Genomic DNA, 27974 nt, shown 5'->3' on the forward strand with positions numbered 1-27974 from the left:
CCGCGCCAATCCAGTTGGTAGGCCCCGAGGGGAAGGCGAAGATGCGACTGGGAGAAAAGACGCATCCTCGACCAGGTAGTGACTGGGAAACGGTTTCCTCCTGTCCCCTCCCCCACCCCCCACATAACAAGACAAAGAAACCTCCAAAAACATACTTTTAAACAGACTAAAATTAACAAACAGGGTGAAATGACAAACAGACCGCTGGCGAGGCTGCCGTGCGCGGCGCCACACGATGACACTTATTGAAACATATAAGATTGTTAAGGGTTTGGATACACTAGAGGCAGGAAACATGTTCCCGATGTTGGGGGAGTCCAGAACCTGGGGCCACAGTCTAAGAATAAGGAGTAAGCCATTTAGAATAGAGATGAGGAAACACTTTTTCACACAGAGAGTTGTGAGTCTGTGGAATTCTCTGCCTCAGAGGGCAGTGGAGGCAGGTTCTCTGGATGCTTTCAAGCGAGAGCTAGATAGGGCTCTTAAAAATAGCAGAGTCAGAGGATATGGGGAGAAGGCAGGAACGGGGTACTGATTGGGGATGATCAGCCATGATCACATTGAATGGCGGTGCTGGCTCGAAGGGCCAAATGGCCTACTCCTGCACCTATTGTCTATTGCTTCCATGCTTCATTTCTTTCGAGTGCACTTTCGAGTTCATTTTAAAATTATTTTATTTGTTTTTAAATCGTTGAATGGGCTAGCCCCGCCTTACCTCTCTGAGCTGCTCCACCCATATGCTCCTGCCCGGTGCCTCAGGTCAGCTGATCAGCTGCTCCTTGAGGTACCAAGGTCTAAGCGGGGATAGAGCCTTTTCTGTTGCTGCTCCGGCACTCTGGAACACCTTGCCGTTGCACATCAGACAGGCCCCCTCACTGTCCATCTTTAAATCCACCCTAAAAACTCATTTTTATTCTCTGGCTTTCGACACTGGCTGAGACATTGCTCCTGTTTTTAGTGCTTTTAATGTCTTTCAATTTTTACTGTTTTATAGTCCTTTGTTTTTCGGTTTTTTAATGGTTTGTAATAACTTCTTGTCCACGAGTTCTCATGTACAGCACTTTGTGGCAACTGCAGTTGTTTAAAGTGCTTTATAAATAAAGTTATTATTATTATTATTCATTGACCCTCTTAAATGCCACTATTGTATCTGCCTCCACCACTATCACAGGCAATGTGTTAGAAAGCTTACCCCACATATCTCCATTAAACATTCCCCCTCTCACTTTGTATCTATGCCCTCGAGTGTTGTATATTTCCACCATAGGAAAAGGGTTCTGACCACCCTATCTAAGCCTATCATAATTCCATATACTTCTCGATTCCCCTCAACCTCCGGCGTTCCAGAGAAACAAACCAACCTCTCCTTGTAGCTGAGACTCTCTGATCCAGGCAGCTTTCTGGTAAACCGCCTCTGCTCATTCTCCAAAGCCTCCATATTCTTCCTGTAATGGGGCAACCAGAACTGCATGCAATATTCCAAGTGCGGCCTAACCAAAGCCCTATAGAGCTGCGTCATGACTTCCTGACATGGATTCTCAATGCCCCTACCAATGAAGGCAAGCATACCAAGATAGGTATGTTATGGTATGGTATGGTATATGCGAATGGTATGTTAGCTTTCATAGCAAAAGGATTTGAGTATAGGAGCAAGGAGGTTCTACTGCAGTTGTACAGGGTCTTGGTGAGACCACACCTGGAGTATTGCGTGCAGTTTTGGTCTCCAAATCTGAGGAAGGACATTATTGCCATAGAGGGAGTGCAGAGAAGGTTCACCAGACTGATTCCTGGGATGTCAGGACTGTCTTATGAAGAAAGACTGGATAGACTTGGTTTATACTCTCTAGAATTTAGGAGATTGAGAGGGGATCTTATAGAAACTTATAAAATTCTTAAGGGGTTGGACAGGCTAGATGCAGGAAGATTGCTCCCGATGTTGGGGAAGTCCAGGACAAGGGGTCACAGCTTAAGGATAAGGGGGAAATCCTTTAAAACCGAGATGAGAAGAACTTTTTTCACACAGAGAGTGGTGAATCTCTGGAACTCTCTGCCGCAGAGGGTAGTCGAGGACAGTTCATTGGCTATATTTAAGAAGGAGTTAGATGTGGCCCTTGTGGCTAAGGGGATCAGAGGGTATGGAGAGAAGGCAGGTACGGGATACTGAGTTGGATGATCAGCCATGATCATATTGAATGGCGGTGCAGGCTCGAAGGGCCGAATGGCCTACTCCTGCACCTAATTTCTATGTTTCTATGTTTCTATTGTCTATTGCTTCCATGCTTCATTGACCCTCTTAAATGCCACTATCGTATCTGCCTCCATCACTATCACAGGCAATGTGTTAGAAAGCTTACCCCACATATCTCCATTAAACATTCCCCCTCTCACTTTGTATCTATGCCCTCAAGTGTTGTATATTTCCACCATAGGAAAATGGTTCTGACCACCCTATCTAAGAGTCTCATAATTCAATATACTTCTCCTCCCCTCAACCTCCGGGGTCCCAGAGAAACATTAGTAAGTCATGAACCTCTCCTTGTATTGCTATGAGACTTACTCTGTTTGGGCAGCTTTACTGGTAGAAACCGAGTCTGCTCATTCTTCAACAACTTTCAGATAAATTCCTGTAATGGGGCAATTGAAGAACTGCATGCGGCCTTTCCATTACAGCAGCTTCCAACATGAAACGGTTCCCCACTCCTGCCATATACTTCTTTACCACCGCTTATTTGCATTGCCCCTACCAAGGAAGGCAAGGGCCCCAAGATACCAGGGGTTTGGGGAATCAATGTTGCCTTCTAGGCATGCCATTAATTGCTTTTCCCATTTGAATGAATCCCAAATTTTGTAGAACAAACGCTTTTATTTTTACCTAATATTTTTTCCCCCACCTGTCTGTTATCTATATTTGCTGCATTTTTTGAAGCCTTCCTCTCAGTATTGTGAATACCAAAGAGTAAAAGAATCTTCAACAAAATAATCCTCCCCGACTGACGGCCACATCGAAGTATCAAGCTATTTAGTTTGTCATGAGGGCTATTTTTATTGCTATGAAGAGTTAATCGCAATTTCACTCTTACAGGTTGAAATCGAGGAATAGATTTGACAACTTCACCAACTTTCAAGAGCAAATGTCGTGTTAAAGATCCAACTGAAGATTTCTTGGATCGAAGCCTTACACAGAAAAGCTAACTTAATCAGCGTGCAGCAGCAACATGAAACGGTTTCCCCTCTCCTGCCATATACCTTTCGGGCCCACCCCACTTCTGCATTGCCACTTTCAAGGGGTGGGGACTTGGGTCCCAAGATCCCTCTGTACATCAATGTTGTTAAGGGACATGCCATTAATTGTTTCTTTTCCCATTTCATTCGACCTCCCAAAGTGCAACACCTCAAGCTTGCTCGGATTAAACTCCACCTGCTATTTCTCTGCCCCCACCTGTAGTTCATCTATATCCTGCTGCATTCTTTGACAGCCTTCCTCTCAGTTTGTGACTCCAGAAATCTTGGCATCATTCTGCAAACTTACTAACCAACCCATGTTCGTTTACATCGAAGTATCAAGCTATTTGGCCCTTTGAGTATCTGCCAGTTTTCAGAGAAATCTCATCAATCCAATTTCACTAATTATTTCCTTGAAATCTATCCCTTTACATTCCTGGCAACTACACCCAGGTTAGGAGCAAAGAGGTCCTTCTGCAGTTGTACAGGGCCCTAGTGAGACCACACCTGAAATATTGTGTGCAGTTTTGGTCTCCAAATTTGAGGAAGGACATTCTTGCTATTGGGGGAGTGCAGCGTAGGTTTACAAGGTTAATTCCCGGGATGGCGGGACTGTCATATGCCGAGAGAATGGAACAGCTGGGCTTGTACACTCTGGAATTTAGAAGGATGAGACGTATCAGATTATTAAGGGTTTGGACATGCTAGAGGCAGGAAACATGTTCCCGATGTTGGGGGAGTCCAGAACCAGGGGCCACAGTTTAAAAATAAGGGGTAAGCCATTTAGAACGGAGACGAGGAAACAATTTTTCACACAGAGAGTTGTGAGCCTGTGGAATTCTCTACCTCAGAGGGCGGTGGAGGCCGGTTCTCTGGATACTTTCAAGAGAGAGCTAGATAGGGCTCTTAAAGATAGCGGAGTCAGGGGATATGGGGAGAAGGCAGGAACGGGCTACTGATTGGGGATGATCACCCATGATCACATTGAATGGCAGTGCTGGCTTAAAGGGCCGAATGGCCTCCTCCTGCACCTATTGTCTATTACTCATCTACATGGGAGTCAATTTACAGTAGCTAATTACCCCACAACTAATATACCAATGGAGGCAAAAAGACCCAGGGAAACCCCAGGTGGTCACAGGGAGAATGCACACATTCCACACCAATAGCACTATATGGCAGGATTAAAGCTTTGATGGAAAATGTGATGCTGGACTGGACACATTCGAAGCAGAACTATAATAATTAAAGTTCCAATATATCTATATCACTGGAGTCTCCCACCTTGACCTATGTGGACTACCTGATGGAGACTGAAATCCATCATTAAAACAAAAAGATTAGTAAGGACTAATCCCATCAGTAGAAACAGAAAAAAATATATCAGGGAATCAAAGAATACCGGAGCAATTGAATACTATGGACTTCTTAAGGGGTTGGACAGGCTAGATGCAGGAAGATTGCTCCCGATGTTGGAGAAGTCCAGGACAAGGGGTCACAGTTTAAGGATAAGGGGGAAATCAGGGAACTTTTTTCACACAAAGTGAATACACAGAGGGTAGTTGAAGTTCATTGAATTTAAGACTGGCCCTTGTGGCTAAGGGGTAGTATCAGGTACGGGATCTGAGTTGGATGATCAGCATATTGAATGGCGGTGCAGGCAGGGCCGAATGGCCTACTCCTTCACCTAATTTCTACTCTATGAGCAAGTGAACACAAACAGCTTCCCAACAGTCTGAGGAAAAGGGGGAACTAAAACAAACTTAGGATGTGTATAAAAAGTGCCAAGAGAAATTAATCGAACTAGAAGTTGATATTGAAGGGAGGCACGGTGGCACAGGGGTAGAGTGGCTGCTTTACAGCACCAGAGATCCGGGTTCGATCCTGACTATGGGTGCTGTCTGTACTGAATTTGTACCTTCTTCCCATGACCTGCGTGGGTTTTCTCCGGGTGCTCCGGTTTCCTCCCACACACCAAAGACATACAGGTTGATAGGTTAATTGGCCTCTGCAAATGGTAAATTGCCCCTAGTGTGTAGGATAGTGCGGGTGTACGGGGATCATTGGTCATCGCAGACTCAGTGGCCGAAGGGCCTGTTTCCGCGCTGGATCTCTAAACTACTGTAAAACTAACCTGACAAATCTGCACCTCCGTACACAAAAAGAGGTAGGCACGAGGAAGCCGTGAATGCATTGGTTGTCATCTATCAATACACTGCATTCTGTGAAATGTTTCCTGCAGGTTGCAGGAACTGCAGGGATTTTAATAGTTCTTGAATTCTGTGAATATCCAAGACGTTAAATAGTTGTCAAAGAATTTCAGTGAGGTTCACATCCAGATTCATCACCCTCTGGCTAAAGAAATCATTTCCATTCTCCCATTACAGGAAACATCCTCTCCACATCCACGCTATCTCAGCCTTTTGGTTTATTCGGCCGGTTTCAATGAGATCCCCCCCAAATATCCTTCTAAACTGCAACAAGTAGAGACTCAGAGCTATAAATGCTCCTCATAGTGAAGAGAATGGAGTTAGAGTCAAAGGCTGGAAGGTAATGAGTGGAACCAGATGGGATGTTGGGCAAATGGAACCAGTTGGGGAAGAGGGAAGGATATCCAGGTCTGACGTCATTTGTGTCTGGCCCTGATTATCCTGGTCTGTTCTCACCTCTAGTTCTTCAACCCCCCTCCCTCCCTGTCCACCCTTCCTCCCCTACTCCCCCAAACCCAACCTTTAATCTGAAGAAGGGTCCAACCGGAAATGTCACCCATCTATTTTCTTCAGAGATGTTGCCTGACCAGCTAAATTATTCTGGAACTTTGTGTCTATCTTTGGGACACATCTCCGCTACTTTGGAGATATTCCAAATCATCCCTGCTCAGGCCCTGCCTTAATACCAGAATTGTCTCCCACCCCACCACACTCACCTTGACCCAATGAAATGCAACATTTTCCTTGCACTAAACGTTATTCACTTGTCATGTATCTGTACACTGTAAATGGCTCGATTGTAATCATGTATTGTCTTTCCGCTGACTGGTTAGCACACAACAAAAGCTTTTCACTGTACCTCGGTACACATGACAATTAACTAAAATGAACTGAACTATTTCTGTGGCTCAAATCCGCTGAAAGTTCAAGTCAGCGGCCAGCCTCATGCAGTATGAGGAACTGCCAATGGCACATCAGTGGATAACAACTATGTGCACTCTCCTGAAGTGGCGGCGTTGCCCAAGCAGCTGCGGCTCGCCCGCAGTCCGTCTGTCTTTTACTTTTTTTTGTTCCCCTTTGTCTTGTTGGACGCATGTTTTAGTTTATTTTTAGTTGTGTGTGTGTGTGGGGGCGGGGGAAACTTGTTTTAGTCTCTTCCTTCGGGGGGGATGCGACCTTTTCTTTGCCGTATCCCCGTCTCCGTCTCCGTCTGCGCTGATGCCTAATCGCGGAGTTGGCGGCCTCCAACTGGGGCCGACCTCGAGTTCCGGAGGCAGAGCCAGGACTCACCATCGCGAAGCTGGCCGACTTCGGGCTGTGGTGGCGCTGTGACTGCGGCCCGACTTCGGAGCCTCGGAGGCTTCGGCCGCGGGCCCAGTGGACGACAACATCGGGAACTCGCGGGTCCCAGGTTGGTGACCGATTCTCCAGAGTTCCCGCAACAACAGCTTTGTCCGCCCCGGGCCGCGGAGTTTGAACTGACTTACCATCACCCGGCGGGGGGGGGCCAACATCGAAAGCCTGGATCGCCTCAACGCAGAGGGAGAACAAGGAAGGAACAACAAGGAAGGTCTAACAAGGAAGGAAGAGACAAGGACTTTAAGACTTTTGCCTTCCATCACAGTGAGGAGATGCCTGGTAGACTCACTGTGGTGGATGTTAAACTGTGTTCATTGTATGTTCTGTTATTTTATTCTCTGTCATGACTGCAAGGTACGTAATTTTGTTCAAACTAAAAGTTTGAATGACAACAAGGGATACTTTATCTGAACTGTCCATGGTTAAATTTCTAAAGTCCAGGGCAAGAAATCCAACGCTACTTGGTTTAAACAAGGAAGCAGAGCTGAAAACATTGGCACATAAACTGCCCTTCCCGTACCAGGAAATGACTCATATAATTCACTAAAATGTTATGTAATCAGATCTTTCCAAAAATGTTGTTTACACTGAATTTGATGCCTTGAGAATTAGGCCCTGAGTTTGTGTAGGACAAATGTGTTAACAAGCTTCAGCTTTTGATTCAGCTTGTTGACAAGAAGAAAAAAAATGACAAAATATTATAAGACTCTTTGGTGTATTGTAGTAATGTTAAGACAAGACTGGGTAGACTCGGTTTGTACTCGCTAGAATTTAGAAGATTGAGGGGGGATTTATAGAAACTTACAAAATTCTTAAGGGGTTGGACAGGCTAGATGCAGGAAGATTGTTCCCGATGTTGGGGAAGTCCAGAACAAGGGGTCACAGTTTAAGGATAAGGGGGAAATCTTTTAGGACCGAGATGAGACAAACATTTTTTCACACAGAGAGTGGTGAATCTGTGGAATTCTCTGCCACAGAAGGTAGTTGAGGCTAGTTCATTGGCTATATTTAAGAGGGAGTTAGATGTGGCCCTTGTGGCTAAAGGGATCAGGGGGTATGGAGAGAAGGCAGGTACAGGAGTTGGATGATCAGCCATGATCATAATGAATGGCGATGCACGCTCGAAGGGCCGAATGGCCTACTCCTGCACCTATTTTCTATGTTTCTATATAGAAATGTACCTCTCTTACTGTTTTATTCTGTATTTAAAAACTTGTTTTGGCATTCTAGCTATGCACTCAGTTAGTCTCACTGAAATTGAGAATACAGATTTCCTCGCTTACATTAATGCATATCAGTTTTCATTGCTCAATAACCTGCATTGAAAGCCATCTCTGGCTTGCTCCCTTGACTGAAAATCTCTCGCTGACAACAGACAATTTCATTGCAAAACCACTGGGACTGGAAACCTGAATCGAGTAAGATCTGTAAGTTGTTTGGGAGCCAAAAAAAAATGTCAAGTCAATAAATGGTCTTCTTGGCTTTTGTTTAGTCTTCCGTCCACAACATGTATGATTCCAAATTGTTCACAATATCCAGCCCTGCCAACCACAGCTGCCCAAGGGAGTAGTGCTTGTGCACTATAGCTTCCAACATCCTTCTACTACTGAAGTCGCAATGTAACACATTCCAATAACATTCTATGTTCCCCTCGAGTGCCCAGAACTCAGCTTAAAATGGGAAGCGAGAAAGGTAATTTAAAAGAAGGCTGCAACGGTTAGTTGGTTTCACAGCTAATCACATTTAATCAGGACAGGTTTGCCGTAACGTTCCATTGGGTGGTGGGTGGATTTGCAATAAGTTATTTCTGTTTTGTAAATTATTTTTTTGTAGCTTGAAGGATGACGTGGAAGTTACTGTGAAATTAACCAAATATTTTAGAGGATAACATTTCCACAGTGGGAAATTATTGTAATGTATATGCTTACAAAACAACATTGTATTTATTGAACCTGTATTCAAAATGTATTTTTCATTTAACATATTTACTAAACAAAGTTTAAGTTTTATATGAATGGTAAGGGTTCATACAAGGGGCAGGTCGTATTGATGCGAAGTATGTAATGTTGCATCATGTGGAAACTTTATTTCAAAACACCGAGACTGGAACTCAAACACATAGTTTGTTACTAAATGTCTGCAGTGTGTCCACTAGGGTAGCTTACAACACAACTGGATCAATGTTCAATTTTCCAATTTCAGGTAACCACCTCTTCCCCCCTCGCTTTCCTTGTCATACACACTCCTTTCCCCCACTAACCTGCTCCCGTTTCCTCCACTACCCACCTTCACCTAGATCCTTTAATCTGGCTTCACATTTGACTCCTTATCTCACATTCTTCTGTCTCCTTTTCATTTCTAGCCTTTGTCCACCCATCTGAATCAAAATCCCCCCTCACCTGTATCCACCTATCACTTTGTCCCACCCGCACTTCTTTTCCAGCCTACACCCACCATTACAATCAGTGGTGAAGAAGGGTCTTGACCCCAAATGTCACCTATGCATTCCTAGAATGATTCTGCCTGACCTGCTGAGTAAAGGGCCTGTCCCACGAGCATGCCACCTGCACGCGGCAAGCGCGACCAAACCGGAAGCGGGGGCCGCGCGGAGGTCGAGTGATCCCCGTACAGGGCCTGTCCCACGAGCATGTGACCTGCATGCGGCGAGCGCGACCAAACCGGAAGCGGGGGCCGCTTGGAGGTCGAGTGAGTGACATGTTCGAGCGAAGTCCGTGGGAAGTTCGCGCGTGACATACGGCGTCAAGACGCTGCATATGGCGTCGAGACGCTGCGGGCCGGCAGGCCGTTGGCGCACGGAATTTTTGAACACGGTCAGTTTTTCGGAGCCCCGCGCGATGTCGGGACCAACTCCATACAGCTCCGGCGATCGAGTGGGACCGGCCGCGCGAAGCCATACGGCTCAAGCGACCAGGTTAGGTCGCGCTTGCCGCATGGAGTTGCATGCTCATGGGACAGGCCCTTTACTCTAGCATTTTGTGGGGGGTTTTCAACCAGAATCTGCAGTGTCTTGTATCTCCATATCATGCGTATCATTTTGTGTACTACAAATGTCCAATGTAAACACTGACATGCAGTGTTTCTGAGCAGTGCACTGATGGATTTACTGCCTTTCACAAGATATTTTAACCAAGGTCCCTCAGGTAGTATAAAAACTGCTGCAGCGTTTACCTGAAGAACCATCATGGTCTCGCCCATATTTATCCCACAATCAGTTTAACTAAGTATAAGGTTATCAGAATGGCATTTATAGGATCTCGCTGTGCGCAGATTGCATATCACAATAAATAGGTTACAACAATGACTGCCCTTCAAAAATACACTTTAAAGTGCCTGGGGCAATCGGAAATGAAACCAGCTATAGATGAATAAATAGGTCGGACAAGCATCAGGTGTGAAGCACTCCCACTGGAACCTGATGCAAAGTCGGGAGATTTTTGGGTCGAAGAGTGAATTTGTTTCCCCTTCATGCATAACTCACCCACAAAATACCAAAGTGGACATCCCACTTTGGTCTCTGGACCATTAAAATCCCCAAACAGTGGGAACAAGGGCCTGTCCCACTGACGCAACCTTTCAGCGACTGTCTTCAACCTTCAAGCTCGAGGGCACTTGCCTGAAAAACCTCGAGCTGGATCAACCGTCAGCGATGAAACCGCGAGCACGTCAATGATTCTGTGTACATGTGAATTATTTCTTTCATTTGCAGATGTTTTTTCCTCACATATGGTTTCATTAATCCAGTGATCAGCTTTGCTGGATTTACTACAAGGCAGCTTTTCTTGTCATTGATTGAAAGATTACTCGAGCCGTCTGAGCCTGGATCTATTTTTCACTTTAACCATTTTATTGGCTCTATTGTTTCAACATTGTTTGATGTGTTTACATGTGTTTGGTAATGAACACTTGATCATGGTATGGGGCTACTGTTCTTTCTTCTGAGTCAGGCAATTGGGTTCAAGATTTTAACAAGTTTTATTTGTGTTGATTTCAATTGATAATGGAATGAGGGGGTGTGTGGATCTTTTGCCCACCTGAAAATGCTGTACTCCAGATTATGCATCAATTCTAAAAGGTTTTCATCTGGTCATGTAGAGAGAACATTTCCATCTTTAAGGGATCGTCATCTTGTTTTTAAGTTTGTCGAAAATATATCGGAAAAACACAGTGGACAGCACAATGGTGCAGTGGTAGAGCTGCTGCCTCACAGCGACTCTAGACTAGGGTTCGATTCTGACTACTGATGCTGTCTGGACGGAGATTGTATGCTCTCTTTGTGACCGTGTGGGTTTTCTCCGGGTGCTCTAGTTTCCTCCCACATCCCAAAGACTGGCGGATTGACTTCTGTCCCTCATGTAGGCTAGAACTAGTCTATGGGTGATCGCTGTGCTGTGCAGATTCAGTGGGCTGAAGGGCCTATTTTCACGCTGTATCTTGAAAACTAAAACCAAAGCTAAGACACAGTGCCCTCTCATTTTCAGCGAGTGCCCCAGTTTCTCCGCGAGAGATGATTAACTTAAAAGAGAGAAAGTCTGACTATGACACAACCGGGACCAACTCTGGCTACCATGGGAGCAAAGGGGAACACACCTCCAGAAAAGATACTGTTCCAGGTGAGTACATGGAAAGCAGGACCTGGAGTAGACCTTTGATCCTACTCCACCATTCATATAATTGTATGGCATAGAAAGAGACCCTTTGGCCCCTATGTCCATGCTAGTCATCAAGTACCTAACTATACCAATCCAATCAGATCAGGGGTGACATTTTTCAGTTTAGTTTATTGCCACATGTACCGAGGTACAGTGAAAAGCTTTTTGTTGCGTGCTATTCAGCCAGCAGAAAGACATACATGATTACCATCGAGCCATTTATAGTGTATAGATGCACGATAAGGGAATAATGTTTAGTGAAAGGTAAAGCCAGCAAAGTCCCATCAAGGATAGTCCGAGTGTCACCAATGAGGTAGATAGTAGTTCAGGACTGCTCTTGTTGTGGTAGGATGTGGTCTTCACATTAGTATCACTTTCTCAGCTGATCCTACCCATTCCCCTGCTAATGTGCTTTCATCACAGGTTTATGTGTATTTTCAGTGAACAAATTGGAAACATCTTCAAACATAAAAGGAGTATGCCTTGTCATGTTCTCTACCTTGCTGACATTGGTGACCGCTGTGAGAATTGTTCCACGACCTCTGAATAAACTCTCCAACTATATCCACGTTTTCATATTATGTTAGGATAGCCCTGGTAGATAATGAAGTAACACCCACATTCAGTTCAATTCTATTCTCTGCTGCCATTAACTGTTGCATTAACATTTATAGCGACTATCATCCTTCATCTCTCACATAGGCTTTTTACAGCATAGTGTCTCACTAAGCCAAGCTGTGATTAGTTATGTAAATAGGTATTTTTCTGGTCTGCTCTATTCATTCCTTACTGGGATTGAAATATATTAATTCACCTGACCCAATGTGATGCCTGGGCAGGTCTATGCCAGCGATGGTATAATCTTTAACATTTTAAGGCAAAGATAGATACTTGATTAGTACGTGTGTCAGAGGTTACGGAGAAGGCAGGAGAATGGAGTTAGGAGGGAGAGATAGATCAGCCATGATTGAATGGCGGAGTAGACTTGATGGGCCGAATGGCCTAATTCTACTATTCCTTATGACCGTAATCCTAAATCCTGTCAGATATTTGGATATAACATCACTCCTTTAGTTAATATTAATTCATTTCAGAATTAACAAAAATAAGTCAGTAGAGGTGGGTTAAATTTCCTTATTACCAGTTTTAACAAATATTTTTTTTCCAACTTGCTTTCATGCGCTGTCCCTAAGCCTGTCTAGAACCATGAGTGTTCAACTGACCCTTGGATCCTTTGGACAATGGGCCTCGGCTACAACAGCAACATTATTTAATGACTGGGGCAAAATTGGGGAGTTCCAGGATATGATTATTGTGATAAATAACAATTTCAGTCAACTTCAGTGCAGGAGTTGACACATATTGCAAACTCTAACACTACTGTTACTTTACAAATGATACACAGAAAAATTTATTTTCTGGAGGACCGGCATTGATTAATCTGCTACAAGGATGCTATTTTGTGCAGTGTGCCTTTGTAATCAATCTCATTAAAATCAAAGATCCTGATACTACTATCCATCCCATGTGGAAAGTCTTAATTATCTAAGTGCAAAAGAGGTCATAAAATGGTCACATTTCATTGTATCTTTGCTCCTCCATTACATTACAAATAGGTATTTCTGGACCTAATCTCAGGAACTAGGGGGACACTGGTCTTCAACAGGAAAAGGCCCTTTTACAATGGGAGCCGACAGATTGATGCTTCTTTTGTACTTGTTCTCAGGGTGTGGCTAACCAGTTAGGAAAGGGTATATTACCCAACACTGAGACTTCCTTGAGCAGGTGCTGGTGGTGGGTCTTATTGAAATGCTACCATTACAGTGTTAGGTAGCAAATTCCAAGATGTTATCGTATTGTACATCCATTCAGTTTTCAGTTGGAATAGCAGGGCAAACACGTTGGGTTAGAGAGACCAGAAAGCAAAGGAAATAATAAAGGGAACTTACTTTTATTCCCCTTTGAAAGCTTTGAATCCTCGGAGGTTAAGGGATTTAGCTCAATCTTCAACAGCTGCATGAAGGCATTTGCTAGCATAACGAGACTTAACTAGTGGCTTGTTTTTTTTTCATGATGTCCTCTTGTACCACATGCCTTAACAGTACCTGTTTTTATTTGAACAGCTCAGCTCTCTGTCGTGGCTGGATCAGGCTACAGGAACTCCTATGCTACTCCAGTTGAGGCTATCAAGCACAACCAGGTCTGTTATTCTTTTTTTAAACATCTTATTTATATATTGGACTATTAACTGCCCATGTGGAATGATAACTGAGCAGCAGCTTTTCTCGCCCTTCGTCTCCTTTCACCACTGAGACCAGACACCAGTAAACCGAAGACACAAGAGACTACAGATGCTGGAATCTAAAGCTACTTGATGCTACTTGATCCACTAAGTTCATCCAGCCGTTTACTTTTTACTACAGTCAATTGTAGCTACTTCAATCAATCAATCAATCAACCTTTATTGTCATCTTGCAAAGCAACAGTTGTACAGTGCAAAATGAGAAGACATTTCCCAGGGAATAGCGGAGCATCGCACATGAAACTTAAACATTTCACACATAAAATAAAAACAGTAAAAACAATCCAGTCGCTGATAAAACAGTACGTATAGTTAAAAAGTGCAGGTAAAACAGCAACATTAAAATACAAGTAAAAACAGTCATAAATTGTCCTGGGCAGCTGATTTAAGTGGCCAGTGCCAGAGTTATTAAATTGTCAGTGCAATAAGCAGCAGAATCAGGTGCAGTGACTGTTTAGCAGCCTCACAGCCTGTGGAAGGAAGCTGTTTAGCAGTCTGGTAGTCCGGGCTTTGATGCTACGGTATCTCTTGCCTGATGGCAGGAGATCCAGATGTGTGTGTGGAGGGGGTGCAGTTTGTCCTTAGCTATGCTCAGTGCTTTTTTCAGACAGCGGCTCTGGAACAGTTCTTGTACCGAGGGTAGCGAGACGCCAATGATCCTCTCTGCTCCCTTATTCTTATTTTGCTTTGTTTCCTCCCAAAACATACAGAAATATAATGATCCATGTGCTGTTTACAAGCTTGTGGATGAAGAAGACCATTATTTGGTATACTTTTAAAGAAAACACGACCTTATTTATTCATCTATTCTCAATCACGGGGTATGGATGGGGCCAAAGTTCGGGGAACCCAGTGGAGAAGAATACCACATCGTTGAGTTACTAAGTTTATTTCCAAATGGAAGTGTTTAATTAGCTAAATTTAATGATGCAAACCTGCGCTAACCATGTAGAAGTCTATCTCCATCTGAGGATGTTCTTATCTTTTGAAGAAAGAAATATTTTTCTCAGTAATCAGCATTATTTTGCTCATTTTTCCTCTCCTTCCTGGGCACTCATAGGGACCATTTAAATTCCTGAAAGAGTGGTCCTGTCTTTCACCCTGCGAGAGCTTTTGAGGTAACTAGATTGTAGATCAAAGCTGGCCAGTAAGGTATTTCCTTATAGAGGAAGCAGGTTAACTGACCATGTGGATTGATGAAGGCAGCGCAGTTGACTTTGACAAGGTCCAGCAGGGTTAAACTGCTCCATGCTGAGAAAGAAACTGAATACAACATTGACTTGTGGTAAGAGGCAGATGGTGGTAGTGGAGGGCTGCTTTACACACTTGGGTTCTGTTGTCAGTGGTGTGTTGCAGGGATCGATGCTCGATCCTTTAATTGTCATGTATTAATCATTTAGAAGAAAATATAGGTGGCAAGTTTGCAGATTACGTCAAAGTTCATGGTATAATGGGCAGCAAAGAAAGTTACCTACGAGTACAGCAGGATCGCCTGTGATTATGCCAGAGAAGTTTCATAGGAATGTTGCTTGGACTGGAGGCCTTGAATTTTAATGGGAAATTGGATAGGCTGGGTCTGTTTTTCTGGAGTAAGAGAAGCTAATGGATGACCTTAGCAGGTTTATAGAATTGTGAGAAGTGTAGTAAGGCATGGGCGGAAATCCCGAGGGGTACGGGGGCATGTCCCCCCCCCCCCCCCCCCCCCCCCCCCCGCCATGTTTTGAGAGGCAGGGGGACAATCCCCCTCATGTTTTGTGAAACATGTATTTTTAAGTTACCAGCAGCAGCCATAAGCAAACCGCAACCAGTTCGCATCCTACCTACGGAGTGGCAGCCACGGGCATGGTCAGCTCACTCAGACTCTGAAAAGAATTAAAGGTCATCCTTTATTAATGATAAACAGTAGCAAGACACACATCCATTCCACTTACAATACACGAAACAGATTGCAGCAAAGCAGCCTTTTTTAAAAAGCTCTCGGGTTTAATGAGTACTCCAGAACGATTGGAGTCGTTTATCACTTGATTCCTCTGAGACAAAAACGATTTGTTAACTGCCACTGTTATGGCTTGTTAACTGCTACTGTTAACATCGTATTAACACTGTTATACGATGTGTCACCAATACATTGATATGCATTCCTCAGTAAATATAATTGTGTTTTGACCTTCAAGTATTACTGACGTGTCCCTTTGAATAAAATTCACGGGAGAATTTCTTAAAACTGCCTGATTTGGGTACAATTACCATTTGAACTTTGGAGGTAGACAAAAAATGCTGGAGGAACTCAGCGGGTGAGGGCGCAGCATCTATGTAGAGGAGAAATAGGCGATGTTTCGGGTCGAGACCCTTCTTCAGACCCTTTGTGAACTTTTTATGTATTGGTGGATGGGAAAGATTTAAACGGGTATCGGACGGTTATTAAGGGCTCTGGAGGTCAAGCACGGGCTTCTTGGCGTGCAGTTACAGTCCCTCATTCACCCACGTTACTTAGTCATTTTTACCCATCATTTAGGGATGTTATATGAAATTTTAAAATTAAGTATGTTTATTTGTTTTTTTTAGGGGGGGGGGGGGGGGGGGGGGGGGGGGGGGGAGGGATAAAATTGTTAGTTGTCATGCACACTTGTCATTGGGCCACCAGGAAATGTTGTGTGTTCCCCCCCCCCCCCCAATGCTTTAAAAGTGATTTCCGCCCATGTAGTAAGGCAAACAGTCACGGCCTTTAACATGTGTTGGGGAGTCTAAGTTTAAGGTATAGGTTTAAGGTGAGGTAAAAAAGATTTAAAGGGGATCTGTCGGGTATGCTTTTCACCCAGAGAGTGGTGGGTAAATGGAATAAGTTGCCGGAGGAGGTGGTAGAGGCAAGTACAATTACAACATCTGATAGTTATTTGGGCAGGTACGTGGATAGAAATGGTTTGGAGAGATACGAGGCAAAACCAGCCAAATGGCATTAGTATGGATAGGAATCATGGACAAGTTGGGCCAAAGGCCCTAATATTATGCTGTACACCTCTATGAATCTATAAACTGCTATTCTATTCCATCCAGTAATAAGTTAGAGGAAAAAGAATAACTAATTCAGCCCCTTGTCTCTGTTCCACCATGTGGTTAGATCAGGGCTGATTTACACTTCAATTCCTTTTACTCACCTTTGCTCCATATTCTTACTTTGCAATAATCTGCCTGTCTTAATCTAGACGTTGACATGACAAGATGCAAAAGATATAGGTGCAGAATTAGGCCATTCAGCCCTTTGTATCTACTCCACCATTCAGTCATGGCTGATTTATTTGACACTCTCTATCCAATTCTCCTGCCCTCTGCCTGTAATCTTTGATGCCCTTCCTAATCAAGATGTAACAATCTCAGTTTTAAAAATACTCCATGTCTTGGCCTCCACAAACGTCTGTGGTAATGAATTCTGCAGATTTACCACCCGCTGGATAAAGAAATTCCACAACTCCATTCTAAAGGTATGTCCTTTTATTCTGAGGCTGTGCCCTCTGGACCTAGATACTCAAACTATTGGAAACATCCTTTCCATGTCCACTCTATCTAGGCTTTTCATTACTTGGTAGGTTTCAATGAGAACCCCCCTCATTCATCTAAACTCCAGTGAGTACAGGCCCTCAGCCTTCATACACTTCATGCATTAACCCAAGCATCCCTGTGGTCATTCTTGTAGACCTCCCCTGGACCCTCTCCAAAGCCAGCACATTCCTTCCCAAAACTCTGCACAAATTCCAAATGTGGCCTCACCAGCACCTTATAAAGCCTCAGCATTACATAATTACTTTTATATTCCAGTCCCATCGAAATGAATGCCAGCATTGCATTTGCCTACCTTACCTTTTGAGTGACTTCCAAACTTCCTCTATCCTTTGTTGTGAAAATGCTTACTAATGTAAACCCTCCACCAGGAAAAATCCTTTTATATAGCTTGGTAATCACACCAAATTCATGTGATCTGTACCCGTTTTCTTCCAACGAGTTGGAAGTACAACACTGGCAGAAGGCGCAGATCAAAAGCAACTTGCTGCCGACTCTTACCATCAATGGTCTCAGAATATACAACATAATGTATTTAAAACTAAAATTACATTTGTAATGCAAATTAGAAACATCGAAAATAGGTGCAGGAGTAGGCCATTCGGCCCTTCGAGCCTGCACCACCATTCAATATGATCATGGCTGATCATCCAACTCAGTATCCTGTACCTGCCTTCTCTCCATACCCCCTGATCCCTTTAGCCACAAGGGCCACATCTAACTCCTTCTTAAATATAGCCAATTAACTGGCCTCAACTACCTTTTGTGGCAGAGAATTCCAGAGATTCACCACTCTCTGTGTGAAAAATGTTTTCCTCATCTCGGTCCTAAAAGATTTCCCCCTTATCCTTAAACTGTGACCCCTTGTTCTGGACTTCCCCAACATCGGGAACAATCTTCCTGCATCTAGCCTGTCCAACCCCTTAAGAATTTTGTAAGTTTCTATAAGATCCCCCCTAAATCTTCTAAATTCTAGCGAGTACAAACCGAGTCTATCCAGTCTTTCTTTATATGAAAATCCTGACATCCCAGGAATCAGTCTTGTGAACCTTCTCTGTACTCCCTCAATGGCAAGAATTGTTATCCATTTAAAAGATTTCTGTATATTGGATGAACTAATTCTATACAAACAAAAAATAATGCAATATGTAGTGAGATTGGATATGCTGTCTTGAAGGAAGAAGGCCAAGAGGAATATAATAGAAATGTTCAAAATTCTACTTGATGATGGACCAGTTGGTGAGGATCCATTTCTATTGCCTGAAACATTGGTAATGAAAAGGCATAATTTGTTTTTTAAATTACCAACTAAGTACATGGAAGGTGAAGAACAGCTTTCTAGAGTTGCTTTTCATCTGAAATCCACAAATTAAAATGGTGGTGGAAGCAGATTCTATCGTGACTTTCAGCAAGGTAATTAGACAATTTAGAAGGGGGAAAATTGCAATTGCCACCAAGTGCTTAAATTGAGAATAATGGCCTGATTCCTCTTTTCTACAGGTTTCATCACAACCTGTTGCACAGGAACCCAGTAGAAAAGACTATGACACTTATCAACCCTATCAAAACTCTACAGGAAATTATGATGACTCTTTCTTTGAAGACCAAGTGCACAGTCGCCCAGCAACCAGTGAATACAACATGCATCTCGGCCTGAAATCAACAGGCAATTATGTTGATTTCTATTCTGCCGCACGTCCCTATAGTGAGTTAAACTACGAAACAAGCCACTATCCAGCCTCACCTGATTCTTGGGTCTAAGCAGAGGTGGCAGATACTCAAGAAAAAAAAGACCCTGGGAACTGTGCATGTGCATGAATATCACAAGACATTTTTCAGCAAGTCTTAGACTGTCAGAGGTCTGTTCCCTAAGACAGTCATTGGGTGAAGTGTGGTAGATGGTGGTCGGATGGATAAGTACTGAGAGAAATGCAAGTGACATTCAGCTCATATGAAGGAAATGGAAGATTTGCTCACCAGAGAGCAGGGGTTATGGGTGTGGTGGGAAATGATTAAAAGTTCCTGGTGTGTATACAGAGGAGGGTGGTTGGGGAGGGGAGGGAGGGGGGAATACTATTATTCATGTGCAAAGAAAATGGCATTGTGGACAGCAGTGAAAGTTGGCAATGGAAAGTGGCTGAAAGTGACAGGAGGGAAATGGGAGAGACCAAGTCAAAGGTCAAGCACAAGAGCTTGAATGTGTTTACACTTGTTACGGGGACAGTCTGTCACCTCTTGAAGACCAACATTCTCGTGTGTCACAGCTTGTAGTTTTCAGTCCGGTTTTCTTCTGTACAGCAAGACCATTTCTCTCGCCGCCTGCCTGGGTTCATTTTTTTTCATTTTAATGCTTTGTTGTGAAGTATTGGATGTACATTACTGATCAATGAGAGCATTGTGTCCATTACAGCAATGCCAAAGTACTCCTTCTGTCTCTTGTTCTTAATACTATTTTAATTACGAACAACAAAAGTGTAAGCGAGTTTGAGCAGATGTGTGAATTTCCAAGTTTTCTTTTTTATGAAGTAACTAACTGAAGGAAGTATTTAGCAGTATTGTTTGTTCTGGTATGTGGAATTGTTTGTGTGGTCACTAACTGAAAACCCCATCAGTCGCTAATATCATGAGCATCATTTCACAAGCTCATTTGATGAGACACGCGCTCTCTCTCTCTCTCTCTCTCTCTCTCTCACTGCCTAAAGTTTTAGATGTAGATATTTGAAGACAATTTTTCATTTATACCAGTTTTGTTTATGACAATACAGTGTTAACAGTAAATAAATGAAGTTGTCATCCATGTTTGTAAAAAAATATTCAGGAAAAAATAATTTTTTCCCATGTTTCTTTCTCTTGATACAAAATCAACAATAGTTCCAATGTGCCATAAAGTCTGTCCGTGTCAATCTGCAGTATCCCTTTTCAGGCCTAAATCAGACTGAATTTAAGAAAAAGACTTGGGCAAGTGGATAAGAGGTAATACTAACCTAATATATCAAGAGGGAGGTCCATAGGATCCGATGGAACACTGGTTTTACACTCTACCTATTATTGTTTTAATTCGTTTTCAAAACACCCCATGTAAAATGACATTGACTATAACACCCACCCTAATGTCACTTAATTACCTTAATTACACTAAAAAGAAAAAGGGTGGAGTATGGTGTAAAATCACCATTGCACTTAATCTCATGGGTTTTCAGGTGGGCGGCTTCAGTTAAAAGTGAATTCCTCACTTCAAGCCTTTAATGAGCATGTGTTGATGTGTATGCCCAAACCATAGAGCTCCTGATCTTGATTTGGAAACATTCGAGTCATTTTACAACATACCTGGGATTGACATAGAGACTCAAGGGTTTTATTGTATTTGACGTGCTGTGCTGCGGTCCATGGAAACAAGTACCTTTTTCAAAGGATTGCATTATATATTAAGAAACACTGAAGGGTGGTGGTGTACTGAAAGATATGTTCTATTTAGCTGTGATTCAAAGTTACCTGTGTAGGCAGATGTAAAAGGTATACTGCCCTCTTTAAAATAACATTGTTTTTGAGAATAGTGCAGCAGTACTCATTGGTGCCAAATGAGAAGTAAAAAAAATGCTTCAAATTCTAATTGTAGGAAAAAATACTCTGAAAATCGATGGGTAGCTAATTGTCCTGCTGGCAGTTTGTAGATGTAGATAGACAAGATTTAAATTTGTTAAATGCTTTTTACAGTGTGTTTTGTCAACAATGAAGAAAAAAGGGTAAATGGCATTCTTGGTTATATGGAGATTATATAGCCTTTAAACTGCAGTCTTGAAAGAAAACTGGGTGATGTGATTTAAAAAAAATAAACTGATGCTATTAAACATTTTTTAACTGTTCCAATAAGTTTCTTTAAATAGCACAATGAAGCCAAGTAGCATTCCCATATATCAACTTTTGAAAATTTTCAGAAGGGTATATCTGCAATATTGTAATTAGGGAGGACACAGTGCTTTGGGTAGCAAAATTCGATATTGCAGGATCATGCACAGATTTGCTATGGTTCTATGGTTCTGCAACCCCCCAAAAACACACAAAAGACTACAGAATTTTAAAGACAAGTTGCCTACAACCACAAAGTTTCTGCTACCTTTAAAGCCAATTCAAAATCATGCAAGAACTGGTCATAGAAACATAAAAAAACATAGAAAATAGGTACAGGAGTAGGCCATTCAGCCCTTCAAGCCAGAACCGCCATTCATTATGATCATCCAAAATCAGTACCCCGTACCAGCTTTTTCCCCATATCCCTTGATTCCGTTAGCCATTCCTACCCACCAAACCTCTCATTCTCCTGCCAAATAATTTAGTGTGCTACCTGCCATCTTTCCACAAATTACACCAATTTGTGATCATCCAATGAAACTCCACCAATTAATCTTTTTGAAGAGCAGTCAGAATCATTGTGAATAGAAACAGGCCCTTCGGCCCAATTCATTCATGTTGAATAAGATGACCCATCTAAACTGTGCATTTGTATAAGAAAGAGTTGCAGATGCTGGTTTAAATCGAAGGTAGACACAAAATGCTGGAGTAACTCAACGGGTGAGGCAGCATCTCTGGAGAGAAGAAATAGGCGACGTTTCGGGTTGAGAACCTTCAGGCTGATGTCAGGGGGGGGACAGGACAAGGATAGAATGTAGACGGAGACAGTAAGGCTAGTGGGAGAACTCTACATTGGCGAGACCAAGCACAGGCCGTCTTAACCTACCTGGGCTCCCAGTGCCTCAGCACTTCAACTCCCCCTCCCATTCCCAATCTGACCTTTCTGTCTTGGGCCTCCTCCATTGTCAGAGTGCAGCCCAGTGCGAATTGGAGCAGGAACAGCACCTCATATTTTGCTTGAGTAGTTTACACCCCAGCGGTATGAACATTGACTTCCCTAACTTTGGACAGCCCTTGCATTCTCTCTCCTTCCCCTTCCCAGTTCTCCCACTAGTCTTACTGTCTCTGCCTACATTCTATCTCTGTCCTGCCCCCTCCCCTGACATCAGTCTGAAGAAGGGTCTCGACCCAAAACGTCGCCCATTCCTTCTCTCCAGAGATGCTGCTTCACCCGCTGAGTTACTCCAGCATTTTGTGTCTACCTATAAACTATGTATTTGGTCCATATCTAGAGCCTGAAAATTAATAAATTAAAATAAAATCAAAGAAAAGCAGTCAGCATTCCAGACATTAGCTGACAAGTTTCTCATTGCTTGTGCAACCTCTCGGAACATAAATTGGTTGATATATTTCTTAAATCAGATCAATGATTAGACATAACAGTATTGGAATTTAAAGGATATTTACTGGTAGAATATTTTCAGACTCTGTTAATGAACTGCACAAGAAAGGCAATACCTGTTCTCTCCTACAATGCACTTTGTCCAGTATTTGCATTTTGGTCTCCTGCCTGATCTATAACTGCTACCATTATATTGTCCTATCTCTCTACCATCAGTGAACATTCAGTGCATTGTCCTGCTGCATGTTAATCCTGTTTTAAAACTAGGCTGACAAGGAAGAGATAAATAGTTGGTTAATTAGGAAGTTATAATCTTGAAAGTGTATAATTGTATATATGACTCGTGGCAATACTTTATTACCAAACACAATATCAGATACCAATTCCAATGTAAGTGCAAAGGATCAAACCTTGTTCATTCTTAAAGCCATCAATAGCTATTTACATAGCTTTCCAACAGAAAAAGAGCTCAGCTGATTTATTCATGCAAGTGAAGAATACCTGAGATGTTAATCATTTCTACTGCTGCAAGACAATGTAATCACATATGAAGCTCTTATACCTTGCAATTATCATTATATAAGTATTGCTTCAATCACTCTTGCATACCCATCAATCCTTTTCCTCCTTTGCAGTGTTTATATTTTATTAGTATTTGCTACCCCACAATGTTTTTGGATAATCGCAGGCATTTCACATTATTTATTTTCACCAGGACCATGACTCTATCCTGCAAATTCTTATGACTTTACTTTAGGTTTTATAGATACAGCACGGAAGCAGGTGCTTCGGTCCACTGAGTCTGCACCAACCAGCGATTAACCCGTACACTAACACTATCTATCCTACACACTAGGGACAATTTTGCAACTTTCCAAAGCCAATTAACCTACAAACCTGCACGTGTTTGGAGCGTGGGAGGACACCGGAGAAAACCCACGCGGTCACAGAGAGAACATACAAACTCGGTACAGGCAGCATCCATAGTCAGGATCGAACCCGGGTCTCTGGCGCTGTAAGGCAGCAACTCTACCGCTGCACCACTGTGCCATCCATCTGTGGCCAAATCTCTGTGCAATTCAGCAAAATCAATCCATCCTTCATGTTTCAAAGGCCAAACTGAACAAAGTTCGCAGATGAGGCTATATAAAACTAAAGCATAACCTCCTCCACTTTGTTTATTCCAGCTATCAAATGAAAGGTCAACATTGCAATGTATTCTTTTTATTGCTTCCCTTGCACTTGTAGTTTTTAATAATGGTCGCATTCACCCGTGTCCAGGTACAGGTGGAGCTGATTGTAAATCCCTTGCCAATCAAACCAGCTGACACACTCTTGTAAATAGCTGTGATTGTTCCCATGCATATAATTTACATGCAATTATTCTCCACACACCACAGTTTTCTAGAGAAATTACAGTGCAAGTAACAAGGGAAATAGCTTTCAGCCCCATCTTCAATTACACTGTTGCACAGAACACTCCAGCACTGTTGTGGCTTAGCAAGGTGCACAATAGAACAGAAAAATAATTTGAAACAACAGGTAAATAGTTGCCAATCAACCATTTAAAAATCTTTTGGATAATTGTTTACAGCGTTGGTTTCAATTCCCTAACCAACATGTCTTGTGCCAAAGCAGTGTTTTGGATTCAAACCCCAATCTGATCCCCTTTGTACGACTTAAATGTTCAGGAAAGCATTGCAGACTTTTCATATTGTGCAGTATTCCCTGTGATCTGGCTGCTTGTAATTTGGGGCAAACAACTTTGTATCAGCAAAGTCTCACAAATCAGTGGCACTCAGGCTCCATTTGTCCTAAGTAACAGACAGGATCAAATACATTTTTGATATTCCGAAGTCATAGGACTTAGTTGAAGGCGAGGAATACTTTGGTGAAAATGTAGACAGACTATTGATGGAAACAAATAATTAAAATAATATTGACGGTTTCCATGTTACAAAACTAAAATGCAAACATTTCTGCAAAACAAATGGTAGCTAACATTTTGTATTTATACTGCAGAAGACAAACACCGTTATGGCTTGAAAGTCACTTTCATTGACCTATTAAATAATAAATGCTTTCTGCTTTGTAGGTTTACATATCACAGAATAAAATGATGGAACTTCTGCATATGTCAGCAGCAATAACAGCAAATAATATTTCAGTGTGCAGCATTTTATTTTGGCAGAACCTTGAAAATCAATGAGAATGAAGGATATGTGTACAAGATAACAGAGCGTGCAATTTCACATAGTATTACACTTCACAAAACAACACTTGTGATTTATCTCTCTCTCTCAAAAAAGTCATTCAACTGAGTGGATCATCAGTCTTTTGGTTTAGAGATACAGCGCAGAAACAGGCCCTTCGGCCCACCGGGTCCGCGCCGAACCCGCACATTAATAACATCCTACACACACAAGGGACATTTTTTGAAATATTTACCAAGCCAATTAACCTACAAACCTGTACGTCTTTGGAGTGTGGGAGGAAACCGAAGATCTCGGAGAAAACCCACGCAGATCACAGGGAGAACAAACTCCATACGGACAGCACCCGTAGTCAGGATCGAACCCGGGTCTCCGGAACTGCATTCGCTGTAAGGCAGCAACTCTACCACTGCACCACCGTGACCGCCTGTAAATATGTCTGTAAAGATGTTTTGTGGATTTAATACTGACCCAAAACAGTCACTTGGATGAACATTTGTGTGATCTCTCCCTCACCCTTGCTATTTTTTTAATCTTATTCTTAAACAAGGAAACAAAGGAACTTTCAATCACGTTAGAATTGTTATTTAAGATTATTGACAACTGATCTGACTGTCTAAATTTAATTTTACCTTACCAACAAATGGCCATTGAAAGATTCAAAAAGATTCAAAACCTAATCAAGAATATTTCAAGTCTGCATAGTAATAACACAAACCATACAAGGGGTCACAGCTTAAGGATAAGGGGGAAATCCTTTAAAACCGAGATGAGAAGAACCTTTTTTCACACAGAGAGTGGTGAATCTCTGGAACTCTCTGCCACAGAGGGTAGTTGAGGCCAGTTCATTGGCTATATTAGAGAGTCCTCTTGTTAGATGTGGCCCTTGTGGCTAAGGGGATCAGGGGGTATAGGAGAGAAGGCAGGTACGGGGTACTGAGTTGGATGATCAGCCATGATCATATTGAATGGCGGTGCAGGCTCGAAGGGCCGAATGGTCTACTCCTGAACCTAATTTCTATGTTTCTATGTTTCTATACTCCTCCATTTAGAGTCACTGTGATCTCCATCTGCAGGTTGCATCTCATGGACCTGGAACCTTAGGACTGCCCAGAACAGGGATGTAGAATCCTGTGGAAAGTATTTGGTCTAAAGATGGATATAAAGCAGAACCTCTTTGCATGATATTAAAGTTGTACAGTAAATCCATCCCCATTCCTTCTTCTTCTCACCTTTACCAGCATCTTTACTTTGTCTTCTTTATTCCAGTTGTTCTCAACTCCTCCACATATGAATCTGCTTCTCATTCTCATCCCTCTCTTTGTCCTCTGGTCCAACATCCCTCTCATTTAAAAGATTGAAAAGACTAGGCTTGTATTCACTGGAGTTTAGAAGGATGAGGGGGGATCTTATAGAAACATAAAGCCCTCCCTTCACCACCTCCAGTTTAAATTCCATTTGGAATATTTTGGAGGACCAAGAAACCAAGAAAAATATCAAATTATAAAAGGACAAGCTAGATGCAGGAAAAATGTTCCCAATATTGGGCGATTCCAGAACCAGGGGCCACAGTCTTAGAATAGAGGGGAGGTCATTTAAGACTGTGAGAATAAACTTTTTCACCCAGAGAGTTGTGAATTTATGGAATTCCCTGCCACAGAGGGCAGTGGAGGCCAAATCACTGGATGGATTTAAGAGAGAGTTAGATAGAGCTCTAGGGGATAGTGGAGTCAAGTGATATGGGGAGAAGGCAGGCACAGGTTAATGATAGGGGACGATCAGCCATGATCACAATAAATGGCGGTGCTGGTTCAAAGGGCCGAATGGCCTCCTCCTGCACCTATTTTCTATGTTTCTATTCAGAATTTTATGATCACCAGTTGAGTTTCAATCCACAAAATACAATAATATATTGCACTAAACACAAAAACTAGTTACCATCACAGCAGAGATGAGACACTACCACTTGGGAGACAGCAAAAATAAATGGATAGGATTATGATTATTAATAACACTGAGTGGAATAACGACTGTATTCAGGGCAACTTACAAGGATATTGCCACCCCTTTGAACAAGGGAATGGAAGGATCTCTGGTTGAATGGAAGCCTATCAACTGCAGAATTCCGAGATGTAGGCTGAGGATGAACATAATATCATGATCCTATACTCTGACAAATGGCACTGATGAAGAACTAAAGTTACAGATGGAGCTTCAGAGTACCTTGCCATGACACAAGGATAACATAAACAGCAAATGAGTGATGAAAAGAGATGGATGTGCACCATGAATAGAAACAAAGAGACAAATAATCTCTGGTATTTTAAAAATATAATCATTGGTACTTTTTCAAAATTGTGAAATTCACATGATCAAGGATTTTCCAAGTGGCAGAGAATAGAACAAGATTGCTAACAAGATGATCAATGGCAAATAGTGTTGCCCACTGCCATGTAAAAGTGAGAAAATGAGCAGATGCTGGCAGTGACCACCACCTTTTGGGAGTTCCAAGTTAAAATGAGGTGTGGGTCCCATCAACCAAATGACATATGCTTTAGACAATAACAAGCTGAAGACTCTCAAGGTACAGAAAGTCTTAATTTGGCAATTAAAAATGTTACAGGGACTTGTGGACCTTGTTGAAATGGAAGGAAATAGAGGTGAAGTGATCATCATGATGTGGACAAAGTGGCAATTAATTAGAAGAGGCCTGAAGCCTATTTAAGTGTAGAAAGGAGAAATGAGTGGATTGCACCCAGTACATGTAACTATAAGAATCAAATAAATCCTGAAGGAACAGATCCACGACAAAGAAACAGGTTAAAGGATAATAGCACAAGAAGGCACATTGGAAGGTCTTCCTTCCATGACCTTCACTGTATTGATAACCCAACACTAACCGAGAACGTAGCTGTTCAGCTTATCAGTGGCAAGTAGTGGGCATCAACAATGTACCCAGAGAATAGTTAAACCTTCTACTAACAACAGGGGCAGAAGAAGAAATACGCTAAACTGGCCATTTCATAGAATCACTCAACAGGAAATCTCCTAATGAGGAAGTAAACATCTGTAATGCATGATATTAACACCCAATAATGGGGAAGGTCATCCAAATATCACAATCACCTATCCTCATCCCAATATCCTTTTAAACAAGTGTTTTTGTACATCTTTTTAAACTGAATTATGCTT

General features: G+C 42.4%; 1 protein-coding gene across 1 annotated transcript in view; it reads left to right on the forward strand.

Annotated features, from left to right (window-relative positions):
• LOC129706504 (catenin delta-2-like) overlaps window positions 1–21171 on the forward strand; it is a 1547539-nt gene extending 1526368 nt beyond the window's left edge. Inside the window, exons 24-26 of the mRNA XM_055650854.1 lie at window positions 11291–11422; window positions 13585–13661; window positions 18819–21171. Coding sequence (XP_055506829.1) covers window positions 11291–11422; window positions 13585–13661; window positions 18819–19079 — 470 coding nt within the window. The 3' untranslated portion in view covers window positions 19080–21171. The remainder of the gene's footprint in view (window positions 1–11290; window positions 11423–13584; window positions 13662–18818) is intronic.
• Window positions 21172–27974: the final 6803 nt, after the last annotated feature.

This window comes from Leucoraja erinacea, chromosome 2 (assembly GCF_028641065.1).
Source record: "Leucoraja erinacea ecotype New England chromosome 2, Leri_hhj_1, whole genome shotgun sequence".
Taxonomy (NCBI): domain Eukaryota; kingdom Metazoa; phylum Chordata; class Chondrichthyes; order Rajiformes; family Rajidae; genus Leucoraja; species Leucoraja erinaceus.